The sequence below is a fragment of the Colobus angolensis genome, unplaced genomic scaffold, assembly GCF_000951035.1.
Source record: "Colobus angolensis palliatus isolate OR3802 unplaced genomic scaffold, Cang.pa_1.0 Scaffold383, whole genome shotgun sequence".
NCBI lineage: Eukaryota > Metazoa > Chordata > Mammalia > Primates > Cercopithecidae > Colobus > Colobus angolensis.
In genome coordinates, this window is record NW_012117188.1 from 1,445,701 (window position 1) to 1,461,085 (window position 15,385).

Genomic DNA, 15,385 nt, shown 5'->3' on the forward strand with positions numbered 1-15,385 from the left:
CAATGGTGAGCCCCAGCTTTTAGGTATTAGAGGCTTTTATTGATCTCTTGCCTTTATTATTGTCTTTTAACTACTATCATACTTAACTTTTATTCTTCCTACTTTCCTTTTCTCTTGCCTACATTTTAGTCCTCTGAATAATTTCTTCATGTGGGACCATACTCCCGGTAAAGTTGTAAAATTTATCTTCACAATTGTAGTAAAATAACTGTCTTCCATCACCACTCTCAATGCTCCTCTCCCTGTTCTTAGCATAATAAATCACCCCATCCTTCAACAACCTCAGAAGCTAATCTCAGGCAGCTGTCAAGCACTTTGCAAATCCCAAATTCATCTTTCTCTCTATGCCTCCTCATAAAACATACCCTTACCACGGGTAATGCCTAATCTTGCTTTGGGAATTAGGAATATTTATATAATTTTTGGAAACAGAAGTTCAGCCTTCATTCAAAGAGACTCATCTTACATTATAGTAAGCTTGCTAGCTATTGAACAGTGCCTTTCGTTGGCTCTAATGTGTAGTTTTGGCTTATATTGAACATGCCTTAATTCTGTAGTGGCATTTATTCATAAAATTAAATATTTTGAGCATACTTAATATTCTAAACCCTGGTGATGAGTATCCAGAGAGCAAAGACAAAAAAGCCATTGTTTCTGTATTATCTTTATCTTATCTCCTTGGATCAGAAATTGATATTTCTTATGGAATTCATGAAGCAGAGAGTAGAGTGGTGGTTAGGCTGTGGTGGAGGGGGCAATTGGGGAAATGTTGATGAAAGGATAAAAATTTTAGTTGGAAAGGAGGAATAGACTCAGGAGAGCTATTGTACAATTTGGTGATTGTTATCAATAACGATGTATCATATACTTCAAAATTGCTAAGAGAGTAGTGTTTTAATGTTCTCACCACAAAAAAGTGATAAATATGTGAGGTATTTAACATATATTTAACATATCCATAATATAGATATGTTAATTGACTTGAGTTAGACATTCCACAATGTATACATATATTAAAACATCATGTTGTACATCATAAATATAATTTTTAATTTTCAAATTAAAATTTTAATTTTTTTTTTTGAGATGGAGTCTCGCTCTGTCGCCCAGGCTGGAGTGCAGTGGTGCCATCTTGGCTCACTGCAAGCTCCAGGGCCTCCCAGGTTCACGCCATTCTCCTGCCTCAGCCTCCCAAGTAGCAGGGACTACAGGTGCCCACCACCATGCCCGGCTAATATTTTTTGGATTTTTATTAGAGACGGGGTTTCACCGTGTTAGCCAGGATGGTCTCAATCTCCTGACCTCGTGATCCGCCTGCCTCAGCCTCCCAAAGTGCTGGGATTACAGGTGTGAGCCACTGCGCCCAGCCAAAAATGTAAATTTAAATTGAAAAATAAATACTTTATACATATAAAAAATAAAATAAAATGGGTCTATCTCAAAGCTGATTATTCAAACAATGAACAATTTTTTCCTTGTAGATATGATAACTTTTAATTATTAGAAAAGTGAAATTGTTCATTTATATTACATTTATAGTACCTTTTTTAAAAGTAATATAAATGGAGAATTTTTAAAGTATTTAAAAAGTAATATGAATGGAGAATTTCACCTTTCTAGGAATCAAAAGTTATATACACATATTTACATTTTAAAAATTAATATATATTTTAATCTTTAGGAATATAAGAATAATATTGTCAAACTTGTAAGTGAAATGAAAATCAAAGAGGAGGGATATAAGACAGAAATAAGCAAACTTTATCAGGACATGCAGAAAAAAGGTAAGTTTAAAATAAACTTGCTTTTGTGTTATAGATTCAAGGGATATAATGTGCAGGTTTGTTGCATGAGTATATTGTGTAATGCTGGTATTTGGGCTTCTAGTGAACTCATCAATTATATAGTGAACATAACTCATGGTAGGTCATTTTTCAACCCTCACCCCTCCCACCCTCCCTTCTTTTGGAGTTCCCAGTGTCTATGGTTTCTATCTTTATGTCCATGAGTATCCATTGTTTAGCTCCCACTTATAAGTGAGTACATGCAGTATTTGACTTTCTGTTTCTGAGTTATTTCATTTGGAATGATGCCCTCCAGCTCCAACCATGTTGGCAAATAATTCAGTTTTATTCTTTTTTATGACTGCATAGTATTTCGTGGTGTATATATACCACATTTTCTTTATCCAATCCATCATTGATGTGCACTTAGGTTAATTCCATGACTTTGCTATTGCGAATAGAACTGTGATAAACATGCAAGTACAAGTATCTTTTTGATAAAACAATTTATTTTCCTTTGGATAGATACCCAATAGTAGGATTACTGGGTTGAACAGTAATTCTATTTTTAGTTAATTGAGAAATCTTTGTAATGTTTTCCATAGGAGCGAAACTAATTTACATTCCCATTAACAATACATTGTTGTTCCCTTTACTCCACATCCCTGACAACATCTGTTATTTTTTTGACTTTTTAGTAATAGTCATTTTGACTGGTTTGAGAAGGTATCTCATTGTGGTTTTAACTTGCATTTATCTGATAATTAGTAATGTTGAACATTTTTTCATATGCTTGTCAGCTGTATGTCTTCTTTTGAGAAGTATCTGTTCAAGTCCTTTGCCCACTTTGTAATGGGGTTGTTTTTATCTTGTTGATTTGTTTAACTTCTTTGTAGATTCTGGATATTAGTCCTTTGGTGGATACATGGCTTGCAGTTATTTTCTCCTATTCTGTAGGTTGCTTGTTTATGCTGTTGTTTCGTTTGCTCTACAGAAACTCTTGAAATCCAATTTGTCTATTTTTGGTTTTGATAAATTATTTGCCTAGGCCAATGTCCAGAAGAGTTTTTCCTATGTTTTCTTTTAGGATATTAATAGTTTAAGGTCTTATACTTAAGTCTTTAATCAATCTTGAGTTAATTTTTGCTTATGGTAAGGGATGGAGGTCCAGTTTAATTCTTTTTCATATGGCTAACCAGTTTTCCCAGCACCGTTTGTTTTAATAAGTACAGAATCTTTTCCCCATTGTTTATTTTTGTAGAATTTTTGAACATTAGTTTGTTGCAGGTGTGTGGCTTTATTTCTGGGTTCTTTATTCTGTTTTACAGATCTATGTTTCCATTTTTGTACTAGTACCATGCTGTTTTGGCTATTATAGCCTTGTAGAATAGTTTGAAGTAGGGTAATGTGATGCCTCCAGCTTTGTTCTTTTTGCTTAGAATTACTTTGGCTATTCAGGCTCTGTTTTGGTTCCATATAAATTTTAAAACTGCTTTTTCGAATTATGTGAAAACTACATTGTTAATTTGATAGGAATTGAGTATGTAGATTGCTTTGGGTAGTATAGTCATTTTGATGATAATGATTCTTCCTATCCATGAGCATGGAATGCTTTTTCATTTGTTTGTATCATCAATGATTTATATTATCAAACTGTTTTGTTCTCCTTGTAGAGGTTTCTCACCTTCTTTATTAAATGTATTTCCAGGTAATTTTGTGTGTGTATGGTAATTCTTAATGGGATTGAGTTCTTGATTTGGTTCTCAGTTTGAGTGTTGTTGGTTTATGAGAATGCCACTGATTTTGATGCATTCATTTTGTATCCTGAAACTTTACTGAAGTCATTTGTTAGGTCTAGGAGGAATATTTAGGGTTTTCTAGGTGTAGAATCTTTTAGATGAATCTTTAGGGTTTTCTAGATGTAGAATCATATTATCAGCAAACAGATATAATTGGACTTCCCGTTTTCCAATTTGGATGGCCACTATTTATTTCTTTTCCCTGATTGCTCTAACTACAGACTTTCAGTACTATGTTGAATAGGGGTGGTGACAATGGATATCTTTGTTTTGTTCCAGTTCTTAGGGGACATGCTTTCAACTTTTCCCCGTTCAGTATGATGTTGGCTGTGGGTTTGTCATGTATGGCTCTTGTTATTTTGAGGTATGTTCCCTCAATGCCTATTTTTTAGGGTTTTTATTATAAAGCGTGTTGGATTTTACCAAATGCTTTTTCTGCATATACTGAAACGATCATATAGTTTTTGTTTTTAATTCTGTTTGTGTAACAAATCACATTTATTGACTTGTGTATATTGAACCATCCTTGTGCCCCTGAAATAAGGCCATTTGATCCTGATGAATTATCCTTTTGATGTGTTACTGGATTTTCTGTTTGCTAGTGTTTTGTTGGGGATTTCTGAATCTATTTTTATCAGGGATATTGGCCTGTTGTTTTATTTTTTATTGGGGGGTGCTTGCTAGATTTTGGTATCAGCATGATACTGGTTTCATAGCATGAGTTAGAGAGGCCTCCCTCCTCCCCAATTTTTTGGAATAGTTTCAGTAATATTGGTACCAACTCTTCTTTATACATCTGGTAGAATTTGGCTGGCCTGTAAATACTCTGGTCCTGGGATTTTGTTCTTGTTGTTGTTGGTATATTTTTTATTATTTATTCAATTTTATAGCACATTAATGGCCTGTTCAGAATTTCAGTTTCTTCATGGTTCAATCTCTGGAGGTTGTATGTTTCCAGGAATTTTTTCATTTGCTTTAGATTTTCTAGTTTGTGCACATAGAAATGTTCATAGTAGTCTCTGAAGATCTTTTGTCTTTCTGTGGTATTAGTTGTAATGTCAACTTTATCATTTCTGATTGTACTTATCTGGAAACTTCTGTTTCTCTCTGTTTTCCTTGGTTAATCTAGCAAGTGATCTATCACTTTTGTTTGTCCTTTCAAAAAAACCCAGTTTTTGTCTCATTGATCCTTTGTACGGTTTTTTGGAGTTTTGTTTTCATCTCATTTTCATTTAGTTCTGCTCAGATCTTTGTTATTTCTTTTCTTCTGCTACCTTTGAGTTTGGTTTGGTCTTGTTTTTCTAGTTCATTTAGGTGCAACATTAGGTTGTTAATGTTACATCTATCTTCTTCAGGTAGGCCTTTAGTGCTATAAACTTTCCTCCTAATACTGCTTTTTCTGTATCCTAGAGGTTTTGATATGTTATGACTGCATTTTCTTTTGTTTCAAAATAAGTTTTTAATTCTGTTTTTTTGTTATTGTCTTTTACCCAAGAGTCAACCAGGAGCAAGTTTTTTGGTTTCCATATATTTGTGTGGTTTTGCAAGTTCCTTTTGGTATGGATTTCTAATTTTGTTCCATTATGATCCATATAACATTTGATATAATTTTATTAAAAAATTATTGAGACTTGTCTTATGATCAAGCATATGGTCAATTTTAGAGAATGTTGTATGCACAGATGAGAAAAAATGTATATTCTGCAGTTGTTGAGTGGAGTGTTCTGTAGATGCCTATTAGGTCCATTTGGTCAAAAGTCCAATTTAAGTCCAGAGTTTCTTTATTATTTTTCAGCCTCCATGGTCCAGTAGACTAGTCTCCAGGCTTTTAAATTATTCCTTCTGCTTGATCTAGTCTGTCGCTAAAACTCTCAACTGTATTTTAAAATTCCTTTAGTGAATTTTTTAATTCCAGAAGTTTTTGTTTTGTTTTGCTTTCTAAAATGTAGCTACCTCCTCTTTCATACCCTGAATCGTTTTCCTGGTTTCTCTGTGTTGGTTTTCAACTTACTCTTGGATCTCTTTGAGTTTCCCTGCAATCCATATTTTGAATTCCTTATCTGTCAATGGGACATTGATAACTCCACTACTATTGTATAGCTGTCTATCTATTTTCTTAGGTTTAGTAATATTCTTTTTATAAATCTGGGTATTCCAGTGTTGGGCACAGTTAAATCTGCTTGTTAAATCTTCTTGTTGAATTGAAGCCTTTATCGTTATATAATAGTAGTTACATAATTACATCTTGCTGAATTGAAGCCTTTATCATTATTTAATACCCTTTTTTGTCTTTTTTCACTGTTGTTGGTTTAAAGTGTTTTAATTGATATAAGAATATCAACCCCTGTTCTTTTTCATTTTCTATTTGCATGGTAGATCTTTTGTCACCCCTTTACTTTGAACCTATGGTGTTATTACACATAGGATGGGTCTCTTGAAGTCAGTAGATGGTTTAGTCTTGTTTTATTAACCCAATTTGCCAATCTGTGTATTTTAAGTGGAATATTTAGGCTGTTTATGATTAATATTTATATGTGAGGTTTTGTTCCCATTAGACTGTTGTTAGTGAGCTTTATAGTCTCAGTTGTTTAATTGCTTTATAGGATCTGTGAACTTTGTACTTATGTGTGCTTTTATGGTAGCAAGTATTGTCCTTTTGTTTCCATGTTTAAAACTCCTTTGAGCATTTCTTGTAGGTCTGGTCTGGTGATGATGAATTCCTTTAGCACTTACTTATTTGGAAAAGACTTTATTTCTCCTTCCTTGTTTGGTGGATATAAAATTCTTGGATGGTGTTTTTTTGTTTGTTTGTTTGTTTTCTTTAAGAAGGCTAAAATGAGGACCGCAGTCTCTTCTGACTTGTAAGGCTTCTGTAAGAAGTCTGCCATATAATCATTAAACTATTTAAGGTCAATGCCAAAAAAAAAAACCCTCAAAGGCAGCTAGAGAAAATAGCCAAATTACCTATAAATTAAATCCAATCAGGCTAACACAGTAGACTTCCTACAGAAGACTTACAAGCCAGAAGAGACTGAGGTCCTCTTTTCAGACTTCTGAACTCGAACTCCTGACTTCAGGTAATCCGCCTGCCTTGGCCTCCCAAAGTGCTGGTACTACAGGCAAGAGCCACCACGCGTGGCCCTTCATCTGTATGTCTCTGGAATAGTAATTGTCCAGATTTTTTTTTTTTTTTTTTTTGAGAGGGAGTCTCGCTCTGTCGCTCGCGCTGGAGTGCAGTGGCCGGATCTCAGCTCACTGCAAGCTCCACCTCCCGGGTTTACGCCATTCTCCTGCCTCAGCCTCCCGAGTAGCTGGGACCACAGGCGCCCGCCGCCTCGCCCGGCTAGTTTTTTTTTTTTTTTTTTGTAATTTTAGAAGAGACGGGGTTTCACCGTGTTAGCCAGGATGGTCTCGATCTCCTGACCTCGTGATCCGCCCGTCTCGGCCTCCCAAAGTGCTGGGATTACAGGCTTGAGCCACCGCGCCCAGCCATTGTCCAGATGTTTTTGCCATTTCCTTGTTGAGTTGTTTGACTTCTTCTTATTTAATTCATAGTGTTCGTTGTATATTTTTGGATATAAATCCTTTATCAAATATCCATTTGCAAGTCTATGGATTGTCTTTTCATTTTCTTAACAGTATTAAAGAACATAAATTAATAACTTTGCTGAAGTCCAATTTATAACTTTTGCCTTTATTGTTTGTGCTTTTCGTTGCTTTCCGAGAAGTTGTGCCTACATGGTCCTGTAGCTTCCATGGACCTGCTGGCTCCCCCTGCTTGCCAAACTCAGAGCAGGTTGTGGGGTATATTTGCAGGGGCTTTCGTAGTATGGTGATGCAAAGACAGAGATCCCTTGGGCAGCAGCAGTGGCCCACAACAGGTTCACAACCAGTACAGCACCCACCATCTCAGTCCAGGCCTGAGGCATACACAGGCATGTCTACATGAGCTGGCCACCTGGTTTTCTTTCCTCAGGAAGTTCCTAAATGACCACCACCAGTATTGCCCAGTGTCACAAGGGCAGAGGACCTCCTTAGTAGTTTGGCAGTCAGCAGATTGTTGCAGGAGTGAGGAAAGCCAAGAAGCACCCTCACTTACCCTTTCCCTCTGCAGGGCTCTGAGTTCCTTTGGTGTTGATCTCTGCTAGACTCTTGCTGCCTTCATTTTCTGCACTTTGGCTTCTTCCTGTGGGCTGTCTGACAGGTACTGGCTCTCTCCCCTCAGTTTTCCTTTCAAAACACGTCCACTCACAAGTAACTTTGATCTTTTTGAGGAGAAGTAGCATCCAACATTCCTAGGCAGCCATGTTGGCCAGGGTGGTCTCGAACTCCTGACCTCAAGTAATGCACCTGCCTTGGCCTCCCAAAGCGCTGAGATTACAGGCATGAGTCACTGCAACTGGCCCCTTCATGCATTTTAATTTGGGATTTGTACCTTCCTATATATTTATGTATGTAAATACAACATTTCTAAGTTTGGTTCCTAGTATTTACACTTAATGTTATCTAATGTGAAACAGTTTGTATTCTTATAAAATTAAAATTAGTATTAAATGTATAATTAATAATTTTTATGTATATGTAAAGCATATTGAATATAATTTCACTAATGAAATTTTCCTCCTTCAGTAAAGCAGATCTCATAAGCCTATGTTGAGGGTTAATTGGTTTTATATATATGGTTGTTGAAAACCTTCCTTAAGGAGCCTATCTTTATGCACATCATATGCAACGATTAACTTAAAATGAGTAATAAGTTACATGTAAAACCTACATCTGTAAAATTACCAGAAGAAAGCATAAGAGATTATCTTTGTGATCTTGAGTTAGGCACAACTTCTTGGAAAGCAACAAAAAGCACAAACAATAAAGGCAAAAGTTACAAATTGGACTTCATCAAAGTTATTAATTTGTGTTCTTTAATACTGTTAAGAAAATGAAAAGACAATCCATAGACTTGCAAATGGATATTTGATAAAGGATTTGTATCTAAAAATACATAAAGAACACTAAGAATTCAATAAGAAGAAGTCAACTCAACAAGGAAATGGCAAAAATATTTGGACAGTTACTATTCCAGAGACACGCAGGTGAAGGGCCAGGCATGGTGGCTTATACCTGTAGTCCCAGCACTTTAGGAGGCCAAGGCAGGCAGATTACCTGAGGTCGGGAGTTCAAATTCAGAGACATACAGATGAAAAATAAGCCATGAAAAGATATTCAACATAATTAGTGAGTAGGGAAATGCAAATTAAAACCTCACACCTTTTAGAACAGGTAAAGTCTTAAAAATTATCAATGCCATGTTGATAATGCCAAATGGAGCAACTGGAACTCTGAAGCATTATTAGTGGCACTATAAAATGGTAGAGTCACTTTAAAAATAGTTTGGCAGTTTTTAAAAAATGCAATGAGTTAATTTGGGTCCTCTGTGAAACAGATGCCAAGACAGGATTAGACATTTGAGAAGTTTATTGGGAAAAAAATTTGTGAAAGTAAATGGGAAGGGAACCAGGAGAGACTAGGTAAGCTGTCAGTCTGTAATACAGGTTTAACCTCCGTGAAGATGAGAAGAAAGGAAGGAATCTTGGGTAGGGAAAGTGTTAGATTGTGACATATTTCTAAAAAAGTTTCAACAAAGTTGAGCCCACTTTGCCCATTAAATGAGTTCTGCAACTTTCAGGAATAAGCTTGCCTTTGTAGCCCTATCAAGCTCAGTCATTGAGTAGGAATAGCTCTTGAGAAGTATGACCTCAGCATAAACATGGTCATGAAAACAGTGAGCCAGTTATGCTCTCTGAAATTGGAGATCTGAAAGGTGCATTTTCATGGCTACAACACTCCACCTACTGTACTACACAGAGTTACTTCTCTACATGAGTTCATGTAGCATAGTCCTTGTTGGCGTCTCTTCCTAAAGGGATACCTAGAAGTATTTAAGTGTTCTTCCTGGTGACCTGACCATATACTTAGCGAATGGGTTCCAGATCCCAAAACTGGGTCAGGTCTGGAAACCGAGAAAAGGATGATAATTTTTTAATTAAGGTATGTACCCTAAGCCTTGTGTTCTTCCATTTTTGATTTTTTTAAATTGTAGTACCTGTTAAGCAGAATTGGCTGTCCATCTATTAACTATCTCTACAATTATCTGCACATCAAGTCTTTTTGGCTACTCTCCAGCCTTCCTGGTAATTTGGTAATTGTGGCCTCCTGCCTTTTGGTAGTTAAGGTCTGTCATCTGGCTTTTATTACTTTGTGGTGGAGAGGCATCCCATCCCCATGGATATTAATGAACCTAGCTCTATGGCAACCTATTTTACTGTCAACACTGGCTTGCAAAGGAGACTGACCACTGAATTTTTTGATACTTTTTTACCCCTCACCAGCACATTTCTGGTGGCCTTGGCTAATAATGTGTCTTCTGGACCCTCCTGAAGAACATAATCCTTTGTAGGTTGTCTTACCTCATGTAATATATTCATACTAGCATGCCAACTTTCTACAGCCTCCTTATTTCTTTCTTTACTATCTGTCAGGCAACTCGTTTCACTTCACTCAGCTTTGATCATCGCTTTCTTTAGAGGTTTAAGGCCACTCTAGCAGAGCATTTGCCCCATCTCCTGAGGCCCTTGCTAGGATGTTATGTCTGTTTTCCCTAAAGAGTAATGTTGAGTCAATGAATTCTTGCTTACCTAGTCTTACTTTCTATATTCTTTGATCCAGCAGCCTCAAAATCTGTTCTCAGGGTACTCACATAGCTCTTCCCAATACAACCTAAATAATTCTTGCTGATACTTTTAGATATAATCACTTTTCTCCCTTATCTGCCAGCCAAGTTATGGTGCGTCTTGACCCTAGTTATTGGCTTAGCAGCCAAAAGAGGAGATTGAGGCAGCTTCCGAGAGGAGCCTCTGCATCCTCCACCACAGGGGAATTGCTAGCTTTTGCTAGGAAAGAGTGGGCCACCTCTTCAGACTCCAAGTGCTTAGGGAAATCTTTAGAGCTAGCATCCTCAGAGGCATCCATCCACGTGTTTCCATTCTGTTTTTCAGGATCTTAGGTCTTTCCAACCAGGGTCCAAATGTTATCATAGTAGACCTGCTTTGACTAAGCATTTAAACATCTCTGGAGTTCTTCAAATCTATTAGATTTTTCTGTTGCTTAGCTGTGTTTGATGTTCCATTACCAGAGGTAAGAGCATGTTTGTAAGCTACCAAAGAGATCTCTCACTCTCACATTTATTCTTTAATTCTGTAACCTTTTGCCAACAGCCCTCAATTTCTCATTATCCTTTAGTAGAATGCCAGTTTAATTTAGCAGTAACCAGGTAACTCTAATGCCTTTGTGGGCATTATTTTCATCCATATTTCAAATGTCTTAATGATAATTAATGCCTTGCAAGGCATTCCCCACCACCAGGACATCTTTCCATATTACTTCTGGTGAAATCTGTAGTAATTGTAACACCATTGTATACTAGGAACTACCAGTACTCCACATACCACTAAGGATGGCTTCTTCATTGCCCAGAGAGTGGTAAGTGAGCCAATCTTAGAACCCCATTATACCTGTTTCCTTGTGCTAGTTCAGGTCCTTAAAGAAGGAAACATCAAGATGGTATTAGACATTCAAGAGATTTATTTTGGGAGGAATGCTTATGAGAAGAAATGGGGAGAGAATTAGAGAAAGCCAGGTAAGCTGCCAATCCATAATGCAGCTCTAACTTCTCTGAAGGAAAGAGAGAAAGAAAGATTAGATTTTTAAAAGTCTTAGGCTACAGTGCGGTCCTAAGTTAGGTAAAGCTCCTGGAGAGTCATTGATCCAAATTCACCTGTGAATGAATCCCACATCTCTCAAGAATTGGCCCCCAGTAATATTCCTTCCATACCTTGTCATTGACTAGTTGCAACCATAGAAGCATGGCCTCAGCTTAAATGTAGGAATGGATTTTAGAGTGCAGGAGCTGGGGCAAGTGATCAGTTAGGATTCCTGAGATCTGAGAGGCTCATTGTCATGGCTGCCACATAACACACCATCTGACCCAGCATTCGCACTCCTGGGTATTTACCCAAGAGAAATGAAAGCATATGTGTACACGAAGACCTGCTTGTGAATGTTTACAGCAACCTTATTCATCATGGCCCAAACCTGGAATTGAGCAAATCCATGAACATAAATAAACAAATCATGGTACATCCATGTAATGGAAATTACTCAGCAATAAAAAGGAAAAAACTACTGATACATTCAACAATATGATCACTTCAGAAGCAATATGCTAAATCAAAGAAGCCAGACACGAAAGTCCACATACTACACACATACTACATAATTCTGTTTATACAACATTCTTGAAAAAGAGAAAATTATGGTGACAAAAATCAGATCAATGTTTGCCAGTATTTGAGCACAAGGATAGATTATAAAGGTGCACAAGGGCTCCTTTTGAAGTGACAGAAAAATTTTACCTGATTGTGTTGATGGTTAGATTCTTGCATATGGTTCTTGACACTCATCAAACTGTACACCTCTATATAGAAAGAGAGATTTTGCTATATATGAATTATGCTGCAGTAAATCTGACTTTAAAAATACAAAAACCTAAGCAAGCTCAATTATAAAAATTTTTAAAAGGAAATAAATTCATTTATGATACAGATAATGGCATTATCAGATATATAATTTACAATGACTGATTAATATAATCAAAGAAGTAAAGAACTTGGGAATTTTTTTTTTTTGAGACACAGTCTCACTCTGTCACCCGGCTGGAGTACAGTGTTGCCATCTCAGCTCATTGCAACCTCCACCTCCCAGGTTCAAGCGATTCTTCTGCATCAGCCACCCGAGTAGCTGGGGCCACAGGCACATGTCACCATGCCCAGCTAATTTTTGTATTTTTAGTAGAGACAGGATTTCACCATGTTAGCCAGGCTGGTCTTGAACTCCTGACCTCAGGTGATCCACCCACCTCAGCCTCCCAAAGTGCTGGGATTACAGGTGTCAGCCACCAAGCTCAACTGGACTTGGGGAATTTTTATGGAAAACTGGAAATTATACTAGAGAAATAGATGGAAATGTAAGTGCTGAAAACACAGTAGGTAAAAATAAAGTTTCACTGTATTGGTTTAATAGCCAATTAGATACACTGGAGACAGAATTAGTAAGCTGGAGAACAGGTTAGAAGAAAATATCTACTCTGAGACAGGGAGAAGCAAGAAAACGACATATACAGAAAAGAGCATGTGAGACATAGGAACCGGTAGTAAAGTCTATGAAAGGCTGTTGTCTCTCATCTAGTGTTGGGCCTAAAGTTGCAGTCAGAAAGGCCTGCAGGTAAAAAGAAAAGTTGGATGTCAAGTGGAAATACTGAGAATGAACTGGAATTTGCATCTTTCTTGTACCTCCTTCAACCTTAATGACATGACGACCTGCAGGAAAAGATGGTGCCCTACACCATTGAGCTTCAAGGACACCTGGCCTGAGACTTCTAGCAGCTAAAAAAAGAAATCTGGTGGGAGCTTCAGAACTTGTGGAACCAAATGTTTTTCCTTATCACTGAGATGATCCATTGATAAGTGACAACTTGTATAAATTGCAGCGTTCCCTGGGGCTCTACAGTGGCCTTCAAAAAATAATAGCTGCTGATTTGGTGAGCCAGAAGGCCAGCAGCACCATGTGTGAACTGAAACACTGCCCAGCATCCTATACTAAACATCAGAGCAAATTAGTTCTTGCTATACTTCCGTCTTCCAAATCTTGTGGACATTTCTCTTATGGCTAACTCTACCTTAGAATATATAGACAAGGGAATTCTGGGAAACATAGCTCTAATTTAACTAAGTTAACATAGTACAAAAACACCAAAGATAAAAGGGGGAATAAATGGAGTTAAAATGTTGTTAAGGTTTGTATCATGTCCATAAAGTGATAAAACTACTAATTTTATTAAATTCTAATAAGTCAAGTATGCATGTTATAAACTCTAAGGTAACCACTAAAGAAAGAATAAAAGATTATTTATCAAGCTAATGATTATCAATCTAATAGAGGAGGAAAAAAGGGAAGTAAAAATAGTTATTCTGTCCAAAGGAAGATAAGAGAGAGAAATGAACACAAAATGTAAAAGCCAACAAATAATAAGCTAGTTGATTTAAACCCAAATATATTACTAAATGCATTAAATTAAACCTGAATGAATTTCCAATTAAAAGACAAAGATTGCCAGATTGAATAAATATTAAAATCTGCTACTATGCTGCTTTCAATATACCTAAAATACAGAGCTATAGAAAGACTTAAAATAAAAGATGGAAAAGAATATATCATGCAAATAGTAGCCAACATGAAGCTGGCATAGCTATACTAATATTGGACAAAATATGCTTTAAAGCAAGAAGCAATACTAGAGATGAAGGTGGATATTTTATGATGTAAAGTGTTCGATCTACCATGGAAATAAAACAACAATTCTAAATGTGTATGCACCAAATAAAATTTGCAGAACTAGTAGGTGACAGACAAATCCACAGTCATAATGAAAGACTTTAATTCACCTTTTAGTGGTAGAAAAGTACATACAAATATGCAAAATTAGTAATGATATAGAAAATTTAAACAACAAAATAAACAACTGATACTAATTGACATAAATAATATACCCAATAAGTGCAGAATATGTATTATTTTCAAGTATGCATGGAACATTTAAGAAAGTTGACCATGTCATAAATGAAAAAGCAAATTTCAACCCATTTCAAAGGTGTTAAATCATACAGAGTAGGATCTACAAATTTATTATCTAAATATATCAGAAAGCTAGGAAACCCTTCATTTGTGGGGCTTGTAGACTGTCTCCTTTCTCGTTAAAAATCAAAGATTTTCTTGAGCCTCTCATCCTAGATATCATGGTGTCATTAACAGGAATAAGAAAGTTGGGAGAAGAAGAAATTTGATAAAGCATAAAGACATGATGTGAACATGAGAATGGCCTGATCATGTGGAATAGTATAGCAGGGACTTCATGTAGCTCTGGTCATCCAGTAGTTTGAGCCCTTCATACCTAGAAACTCAGGCTTTGTGTCCCTCTTCAACCACTGTATCTTCCATTTATTTTCTAGTACTTTGATGTTTAATAGTTTAAATTACCTTATTCATTCAAAAATATTTGGCAAGTGACCTGTGTGTCTCAAACATTATTCAGGGTCTTGTAAAAAATATAGAAAAGCTATTCTATATGTAAACCATTTCTAAAATATGTTTCATTAATAAAATTTACTTTCTTAGGAATGATTTTAAGCACTAAAGAAATACAAGCTTATAATATTTTTGAAACTTTTAATGAATGAATTTTACTTATTTCATTTTATCCAGTTGAATTAAATGAAGAAAAGCACAAAGAACTAATAGAGAAAAAGGAGATGGAAATTTCAGAGTTAAATGCAAAGCTAAGAAGTCAAGAAAAAGAAAAGCAAAATGAAATAATCAAGCTACAACTAGAGGTAAGTGTTTGAGTCTGCTAAACTTGACGACACATCCCTTAGTCTAAACTGTATTTTGATTGTTTTTCATCACAGTGAGATACATTTTAGGATTAGAAGCAATTCTGTGAGAGGGCTTCACACATGCTTATTCTCCATCAAATGATTGCAATAATCACATACCATACAATTGTCATCTGCATTGCCTTTCAGTGCTTGACCTGAAAGTGGACCCTTGAGTTGTTCAAGAGGTCCTGGTTTTTAGAGAGGATATTGCTTCCTCTGAGAACTTTTCTTCTCAGCATTTCCTACTTGACATCCA

At 36.2% G+C, this 15,385-nt stretch overlaps 1 protein-coding gene across 1 annotated transcript in view; it reads left to right on the top strand.

The window, feature by feature from the left end:
* Positions 1–15,385, top strand: part of CCDC152 (coiled-coil domain containing 152) — a 46,517-nt gene that overhangs the window by 28,012 nt on the left and 3,120 nt on the right. Inside the window, exons 6-7 of the mRNA XM_011954474.1 lie at positions 1,682–1,784; positions 14,957–15,084. Of these exons, the coding sequence (XP_011809864.1) occupies positions 1,682–1,784; positions 14,957–15,084 (231 nt within the window). The remainder of the gene's footprint in view (positions 1–1,681; positions 1,785–14,956; positions 15,085–15,385) is intronic.